The following is an 8,822-nucleotide window of genomic DNA, read 5'->3' as shown; positions in this document are numbered from 1 at the left end:
TAGAACATTAGAAAAGAAAAATGAATGTGATAAGTAAATATATGGATAAATTCAGGCTTTCCTTCTATCCTTGAATTTTATAAATCATACTTGACAGTTAAAGTGAAAATTATAACTCTGTGATGGGGTTCTAATGTACTTAAATATTCTTAAAATACCATAGGTGAGTAAAAGTGGAATTCTAAGAATGAGGCGATATCTAACTCAATTACAGTATAACAGGGAGAGTAAAGGGGCATAAATGTTAGTAGCTTCATATGCTTCACTCAGCTACCAAAACAATGACACCAGTACTGTGATAAACTATTCATATATAATTTAATGCCTAGAGCAATCCCTAAATGAACTATACAAAGAGATTCATTCATTTATTTATTCAGCAAAATTTAATTCTTAAATGTACAACAGACTCCAAGACAACACTTCATTCTAGCTTTAGGAGACAGAAAATGTTATGGCAAGGAATCCAGATGTTTAAATAGGAGTGGAATCAAGGGTCACTACCAGTTTAGACACAAGAACAGTTTATTTTTGGTCAGGTTTCTTAATTTCATCTATGGCCAGGGGAGCTTCTCACAGCCTTCATTTTTAGCTCCTAGAGTTTCTTCTGTTCCTCTTTTTATTTTTGTAAGGAAGGCTTATCTTCCTCATCTGTCTCCTTGGCCTGGTTCTTGGGCTGTTTCAGGGACTGCTTTTTTCCATCTTCTCTGTCAGTCATGGTGCCTGATGATCCCTTCCCTAATCCCTCCTCCTAAGGCAAATGGCACTACGGTTTGAACCTAGGACCTCGTGTATGTTAGGCAGGAACTCTGCTATTGAGCTATATCCCCAGTCCTTTTTATTTTTATTTTGAGACAGGCTTTTGCTAAGTTTCATAGGCTTGCCTCAAGCTTGTGATCCTTCTGCTTCGGCTTACTGAGTAGCTGGGATTATTAGGCATGCACCACAATGCTCAGATCAGAGAGATATTCTTTAAAATACCATGAGTGAGTAAAAGTGGTATTCTAAGAATGTTCAAGTAACCCACAGCGCAGAAAAAAAGAAAACAGAGAAATGAAAAACAGAAACAAAAAAACAAATCAGCAGCTTTAAGCTCTAACATATCAATAGTCATGTGACTAAGCTTAATTGTGTCAACTTGATTGGCTTGGGCACCACCTAGGGGACTGGTAAAGCCCACTTCTGGGTGTGTCTAGGTGAGTCACAGAAGTATGATCTTGGGTGCTATATATGGTCCCTGGCACCCTCTTCTCTCTGGCACTGTTCCTTTGCTCTGCTTCCCAGCCACCATGAATTAAGTGGCTTTGCTCTGCCACACTCTTCCACCATGATGTTTTTGCCTCGAAATCAGCTAACCATGGACTGAACCCCCTGAAACTGTCAGCCAAATTAAACCTCTCCTCCTTTAGGCTGTGAGTGTTGGGTACTGTGTCCCTGCAATGGGAAAGGTGATAAAATATCTATAATTATATTACATATAATTGTCTAAAATAATCCAAGTAAAAGGTAGATTAGCACAGTAAAGTTAAAAAACATGGGGCCAGGGACTTAGCTCAGTGGCGCCACATCTGCCTCACAAGTGCAAGGTCCTGAGTTTGATCCTCGGTATCAGAAAAAAATAAAAATAAAAATAAATAACAAACATGAGCCAACTATGTGCAGTGCAAAAGAAACTCATTTCAAATAATATAACAGGAAAATTCATAGTAAAATTAAAGAAAAAGTTGGGTCATGAGAATATTAAAGAAAAGCAGGACAGAGTTCAAAGCAGGGAAAATTAACAGAGACAGAGAGAGACATTACATATCATAAAATAGTCAGTCTACCAAGAAGACATATCAAACCTAAATATATATCAAATAACAGCTGCAACATATGAGAAACAAGAACTGATAGAATTGAAAGGAGAAATAGACAAATCTGTAACTATATTGGGGACTTCAATATCTTCCTCTCAACAATTGACAGAACAACTAGACAGATCATCAAGGACCTAGAAAAACTGAACACCACCATTAACCAACAGTAGATAATTGAGATTTATAGAACATTCCATAGGAAAGGCTCAGGAGACACATGATTTTTCTGTCACCTATGGAAAATTCATGGGGATAGACCATATCCACAAGCAAATTTCAATAAATTTAAAAGAAGTGAGCTCATACAGAGTATGTTCATTCTCTGGCCTCAATGGAATTAAATTAGAAATTAAACTGAAAAAGAGCTGCAAATCTCCAAAAACGTGGAGACTAAACAACATTAATAGTTCATATTTCAAGAGAGAAAAGAGAACTAGCATTTATTAAACATCTATTATTAGAAACCTGAGATCTAATATTAGCACCATCCTGAAATTCTTTTCATATGTGTTTTTATAATTTTATGTAAAAATTCAACTCTAATACTCTGTGATCCATGGGTTAAAGGGGAGGTAGTAAAGGAAGTTTGAAAAATATGTTGAACTAAATAAAAGCAAAAATACAACAAATACGTTAAAATTTGTGAGGCACAGTTAAAAGAGTACTGGGAGGGAAATTTATAGCATTAAATGTTTATGTTGAAAGAGAAGTCTCAAATCAATAATCTAAGCTCCCATCTCAACTTAGGAAAAGAAGAGTAAAGTAAACTCAAAGTCAGCAGGAAAAGGAAATAATAATAATAATAATAATAGCACAAATCAATAAAATAAAAAACAAAAAACAGAAATGGAAAAAACAGTGAAACAAGATGGTTCTTTGAAAAGATCAACAAAACTGACAAACCTCTAGCAAGAACAAAAGACACAAACACTGACTTCAAGAACGAAACAGCTGCCCCGTGGCTACATGATTGGCTCTTGTCAATGTTATGCAAGTGACATAATGTCTTGTAAGTCCAGCTACTAGGGAGACTGAGGCAGGAGGGTCACATGTTCAAGGCCAGCCTGGGCAACTTAAAAAAAAAAAAAAGAAAAAGAAAATAGAAAGGGCTGGGTGTGGCTTAATGGCAGAGTGCCCCTGGATTTTATCCTCAATCCTGCAAGAGAAAACAAAATAAAATCTTCAAACTTTCTTTAAAAGAAATCACTAGTCCTCCCACTAGTCCTCCCTCTCCCGCCTCCTTTTTGTGGCTGCACATGCTGAAGAACTTGGGGAGCCAGTGTGACCATGTCAATAAGGGCAGTGCCCCATGGTGTGGGGGAGCAGTGTGTGTCCTAGACAGGTCGTGTAATGCAGAGCCTCCACTGCACTTGGACGCCCATGTAGCTGTCTGAGTCATTGTGTGTTTGGTTCTCTGTGTCCCAGCAGCTTATCCTGCATCCAAGTAGATATACCTCAGGTTGGGTTTAGGTCTTAGGAGACTTACATATAAACAAGGTATTGTGGGCCACTCCAATCTTCTGGCCATGCAAAGGCTTCCATCAATCCTGAAGGTCACCCTTTACCTGTCCATAGATAAAGGTCAGCAGCCTTCACACCTGTGTACCTGACCTTTCACATCCAGCAACTTTCCCACTTCCTGTTGTTCCCTGGCCACAGGAATCCTGCCACATCTGAGCCACGATGAACCCCGGGATCTCCACAAGGCCACTTAAAGCCCTAACTGCCTACAATCATCCTCTGGACACTCACTCTCCTGGATCTGGTCCTGACCTCTGAGATCCAGCACTTGACACCTGTGTACCCATCATTCCTCCCGGCCTAATGTTTTCTGAGCCCGAAGCCACCTCCTCCAAGGAGCCGGCTGCCGTCAGTTGCACCTGCCCGGCCGGCCGTTCAGGCTTGGACCTGCAGTCCTCGCGGGGCTTGGAGCTCCAGAAGGCCAGAGCTGGGTCTCCTCACGGGGCTCCCATGGAGCCGGCTCCCCAAACACACCAGGGGGCTCAGCCTGTGTGGCCTTTCTTCCAGGGCCAAGGGCGCCCCACTCCCTGGACTTTTCCTCCGTGAGCTCTGCTTCCCTTTCCTCTTCTCCTACCTCCTGCCTCTCATCCTCCTTTCCCACCCCCACCCCGCGCCCCCGGGTTCCGTCCCCGCCCGGAGCCTGCGCTTCCCCCCGCGGCCGGCAGAGGAGGCTGTCGCAACGCCGGGCCGCGCCCCTCCGCCCGCTTCCTGTGAGGTCAGGGAGGAGGAGCGGCGCAACGGCGGAGCTGACGCCGCCGAGTCCCGAGCCGCGCGCAGGTGGGTGTCCGAGCCCGGGAGCGCGGGGAAACGGGGCATTCCTCCTAGCTCGGCGGGGCGGATCTCGAGCCCCGCGCCAGGCCAGGGGCAGCGCCCTCCGCGGTGCCCACGCGTCGCGCCGGGTGCACCGAGGGCCGCGCGCCTTTGGGCCACCCAGAGGGGCTGATGACGAGGCACAAAGACACCGCGGGGGACCCGGGCCGTCCGGCTGCGAAGGGGAACCCGAGCCCGGGCGAGGGAGCAGGGGCTCTGACCCCTCTTGGGTGGGTGACCTGGTGATTTGGAGAATTCGGATGAACACTGCTTCCGTCTCCGGGGAAATGGCCTGTGCGCGGACGCGGGGAGGGGCGTGCACGGCCCCCACCCAGGGCGCCACCGCAGATCCGCTCCTGCGCTTCCGGAAGACCGGGCCCCTCCTGTAGCAGAGCTTGGACTGGTCATCGGGGAGGCGAGGGACCGCGGGGGCCTGGCCTCTGCAGCAGAGTCTGCCCATCGGAGCCACCAGGGCCTGAATGGTGGTCGCCAGGCAGTAGACAGAGTGACCCCGAGCAGCCCGGATTTCACGGGTCCTGCAGGGAGGAGGCCCAGATCCTGAGCGTTTGCTCCCCGGGGGAGCGCCCTGAAGGATCTAGTGCCCCGGATGCCCTGGTTAGTGCTCAGAGCCAGCGTCCAGCGTCTTCTTACTGCCTCTGCTGCCCAGAGGTGAGAGGTTCCCTGAAAGCTACCAGGAGCTCGGGTGCTGTGCAGGTGCCCACAGCAGAGCCGCTGGCGAGGCCCAGGTGAGGGGCCTCGCTAGACTTCCCATGGGGCCTGCTGCTGCATGGTGGCTGGCGGTGAAACACCCTTCTCCAAGGATCCTATCGGGAGTGTCCCAGTGGACCCCGTGAAGGATTTTCCTGTGGCAAACAACAAGTATTTACTTCTCCCCTTTATGAATCAGACACCACCTGCTCAGGTGGGCACCACTGAAAGCAGGCAGCTCCCAATCTCAGGTTGTTTCCCCCAGGCATTTTGAAGCATCCATGGCCTTCATGATCCTGGGCACAAATCACTAAGAGCTAAGGGTTGCTGGGGAAGGGGGCCACCTAGCTTCCTCCATCTGTCCCCCACCTGGCCATGCTTTGCAGGTGCTGCCCATCAGGGACCCGCAGCTCCTGGGAGGATGGTGCGGATCTTGGCCAACGGGGAAATCGTTCAGGATGATGACCCCCGAGTGAGGAACACTGCCCCGCAGAGGGGGAGCACCCCGAGGCAGGTAGGCACCTGTCCCTGGGGCAGGGGAGCACCTGGCCTCCTGACCTGGTTGCCCCCTGTGCTCCCAGAAGTCTCTTGCTGGTCATGAACCTTCTGTAGCCTGAAACCCTCTGCTGAGAGCTGAGCCGAATCAAGACTTGGGGAAATGCAGCGGGTATATTGCCTAGCCCTGCCTCCCCCGCTCTCCCTCCTCCAGTCAGCCTCCCCAGACTTCAAACCCAAGAGCTCTCTCCTTGCACCTGGTTAGCAAACCCTGCTGGAGCAGTCTTTCTTTAAAGAGTCTCTTGGGTGGGAGAGAAGCTGAAGCGGATTAAGGGCTGTGCCCATGCCAAGTCCTCCCTGCTCAGTCCCTTCCTCTCCTCTCTGTCCTGACACCTTCTCCCTGGGCGTAGGGAATATAGACTGGCATTTTCTGTGCACTGAGAGCCTGTGGCTCAGTTGTTGGGATCCTGGGGGGAGGGGGGCCCTGGGGTTGCTGAGGAAGGAAGAAAGGGTGTAGGAATGCTGTAGGGGAGGGCAGGGCCCCCAAATTTCCTCCTGGCTGGTCCTCAACCCTGGGGAACCATTTTCTGGATTCATTCATCTCTCTGTCTCCGCCTTCTAGGGCTTTCTCAACAGGGGCCATGGTGCCCCCCATGGGGGTCCTGGTCCCCGCCAGCAGCAGGCAGGCGCCAGGTTGGGTGCCGCCCAGTCCCCCTTCAATGACCTCAACCGGCAGCTGGTGAACATGGGCTTCCCCCAGTGGCATCTGGGAAACCACGCTGTGGAGCCTGTGACCTCCATCTTGCTGCTCTTCCTGCTTATGATGCTCGGAGTTCGTGGTCTCCTGCTGGTGGGCCTCGTGTACCTGGTGTCCCACCTGAGCCAGCGGTGACGTCCGGGGCTGACGGGACAGGCGTATTGAAAGGGACTTGCTGGGCCTTGGTTTGAGAGCAGGCACGTGGGGAGGGGACCTGGTGGGCCTTGAAGGTGCAATCAGCCCTGGGTGTGGGTCTCCCCATTATATTAAGCATGGCACAGAGGTAGACTCTAGCCCAGCATCCCAAAGGATGGGGCGGGTACTCTGGTTGTCTGGAGATGTCTTCAGGTGGTGTCAGGCCTCTAAGAGGCACAAACCCAGAGCAAGAAAAAAATTGTCTTTCCAGTTCCCTTTAATCCTTTTATGCTGAGAAGAGAGTCAACTTGGTGCCAATGTGTTGTGAATCCTCGTAACTAAAGCTGACTGCCCTTTACCAGGGGGCAGGACTGGGCTTAGGGCAGATGTGAGAAGTTTCCAGACTTTTATAGCACTGTTTTGTTTTAATGATGTATTTTTATTGGCTACCTTTTATTTATGACAAAGGGTTCTTGCGTGGGTTCTATTTATTGTGACGTTTCAATAAATAGATTTAAGTAAAAATGAGTCCATGGAAAGGAGTTGGTAAATAATCGTACAGGGCCACATGGTTCTGGAAGACAGGGTGGTTTGGGAGAGGCTGGGTAGGGGAGCCGGGCAGCAGTGGGCACTGGACATGGGAGAGGGTTTCTGCAAGGTTTTCTCAGCAGAACCCGGGAGCTCAAGGGGAGGCGCAGGTGAAGTCTGGCGCAGCCCCCTTGCCTGATGTTGGATAACTTCTGGCCTCACTCTGAGGTCTTGGCCTTGAAGATCAGCTCCGTGGGGAGCACCTGTCGGGTTGCTCAGCATCCCTCAGCCTCCTGCAGCTCTCCTGAGCCCTGGCCACCACACACCACTCTTTGAAGGCACATGTGGGGTGAGGGAGCCCCACTTTTTGTGAGAGAAGGGCTTGGGTTGGGTCAGGCTCGCAAACCCCAGATCTGTGTGGGGTCAGAGAGACACTGGTGAGCCGAGGACTGTGCCTGCCTTGCCCCAGGTCTCTGGGCCCCTGTCAGTTCCTCTAGAGGGTTGTTCCGGGGAGGATGGAGAGAATGGCCCCTGTGTCCCCTGCTGCCCTTGGGGGCCTGGTGGCCTTTATCACAGACATTCCTGGGCGAGCTTTGTGGCATCAAAATAGGACTCCGTTCTTTCTGTCTCTTGGTGGCAGTTGGCATGTGTTCCCTTTAATGATGAGTGTAGAGGGGAGGGGGTGCTGGGCTTTTCTTGGGGGCCTGGCTGGTCCCCCAGCTGTTCCCTGTGGCATCGTGCTGCCCTGTGCCCACTGCTGTCCCGGACCATAAATTCCTGCAGACCTCCTTCTCCCCTCCACGGTCTCTCTGTTCTGGGCGTCCCTTTCATTTTCCCCTTTCCCAGCTGCAGCACACACTCAATGTAAGAAACACCCAAAGGGATGTGGCTGGGAGTCCACAGATTCATGGCTGAGAACTGCTTGTCTCTCTGGACTTCAGCTCCCACTCCCAATGCCTACACTCTTGAGGGGAATTTGGGTGCTCAGGGAGAGCTTCCCTGGGCTCCTGAGCAGCAAGTGTGGCAGGAGGGGCCGCCGTTGCTTCCTCCCATGCAGGATGCTAGAACTAGCCTGGTAGAGATGAGAAGGGACGTTTCTCAGGGTTGGCTGAGTTCCAGACCTGCCAGGGTGACTCTGGTTGACTTGGGTTGGGAGCCTGGGCAGGGCCTGTCCTCTTGACCCTTTGGGACACCTGCCTTCCCCAGGTCCCTTGGGGCATGCTGACCCTTCCTCTGCCGCCCTTTTCCAGATGGGGTCTGAGGGCAAGGAAGGCCTGATCCTGACCTGGGCAGAGGTGGGAGTTCAGGCGGCTGTGTCTCCACCTGTGGTCCGAAGGTCCCTCAGGAAGCTGTCACCTGCCCTGGCAGATGGTGCGGCAGCATCTCCACTCCGCGTGGTCTCGGCCTAGTGGGCACACTCAAGGGAAGCTTAGGAGGAGCCTCCTGCAGTATCACAGACTCCAGACTGGGGGTTGTATTCTCATCCCCCCTAAAGGTGCAGAATTCAAGGGAGGTTTCTGCTCGTCTCCAGAGCTGATCCTGGAAGCCCTGTGTTTCCATGTCAGGTTGGATTTGCAGCCTGACCACCTTGGGGAGCTGCCTGTACTCCCTCCCTGGTGACCAGCAGCAGGGACACCACCAGGCCTCCAGTGCCCTTGCAGGGCTAGAAAGGACAGTGCCCCCTCCCTGTGTGGGCTGGTGGTGATGGGAGTTATGGGGTCCTGGCTTGTGTCTCTTCCTGCCCAAGCTCTGGGACCAGCAGCCTCTGGGTCCTTCCTGCCACAAGTTCCAAGCAGTGACTCTCAGCTCTACCTCTTCATGCTGCAGCTGGCCTTGGAGGTGTAGCTAATCTCCATCTCCCCGAGGAGGATGCCAAGCCTGAGATCAGGCAAAATAGACTCTGATCTGGCCAGGTCTCCAAGGATCCCTCTCCCAGCTGCCCATGGGACTGGGTCCAGAGCAGGCCTTTGGTTCCTTAACTGGGGACCTCTGTGTCTAGGGGGAGGCCC

At 51.4% G+C, this 8,822-nt stretch overlaps 1 protein-coding gene across 3 annotated transcripts; it reads left to right on the top strand.

Moving 5' to 3' along the window:
- Positions 1–4,029: 4,029 nt before the first annotated feature.
- Positions 4,030–6,813, top strand: Fam241b (family with sequence similarity 241 member B). Of its 3 annotated transcripts, none has more exons than XM_004846188.3 (3): positions 4,030–4,157; positions 5,285–5,412; positions 6,016–6,813. In XM_004846188.3, exons 2-3 carry the CDS (start codon positions 5,320–5,322, stop codon positions 6,283–6,285), a joined length of 363 nt encoding a protein of 120 aa, XP_004846245.1. In that variant the 5' UTR covers positions 4,030–4,157; positions 5,285–5,319; the 3' UTR covers positions 6,286–6,813. The 3 variants fall into 3 exon arrangements, with proteins under 3 accessions (XP_004846245.1, XP_004846244.1, XP_021115170.1); XM_004846187.4 differs by having other exon boundaries at positions 4,152–4,420; XM_021259511.2 differs by lacking the exon at positions 4,030–4,157 and adding an exon at positions 4,160–4,859.
- The last annotated feature ends 2,009 nt before the right edge of the window (positions 6,814–8,822 follow it).

Source organism: Heterocephalus glaber, unplaced genomic scaffold (genome assembly GCF_053883595.1).
Source record: "Heterocephalus glaber isolate CG9 unplaced genomic scaffold, H.glaber_assembly_v1.0 deba00001497, whole genome shotgun sequence".
NCBI classification, from domain to species: Eukaryota; Metazoa; Chordata; class Mammalia; order Rodentia; family Bathyergidae; genus Heterocephalus; species Heterocephalus glaber.
The sequence above is the reverse complement of the archived record's forward strand: the minus strand, read 5'-3'. Positions and strand labels throughout refer to the sequence as shown.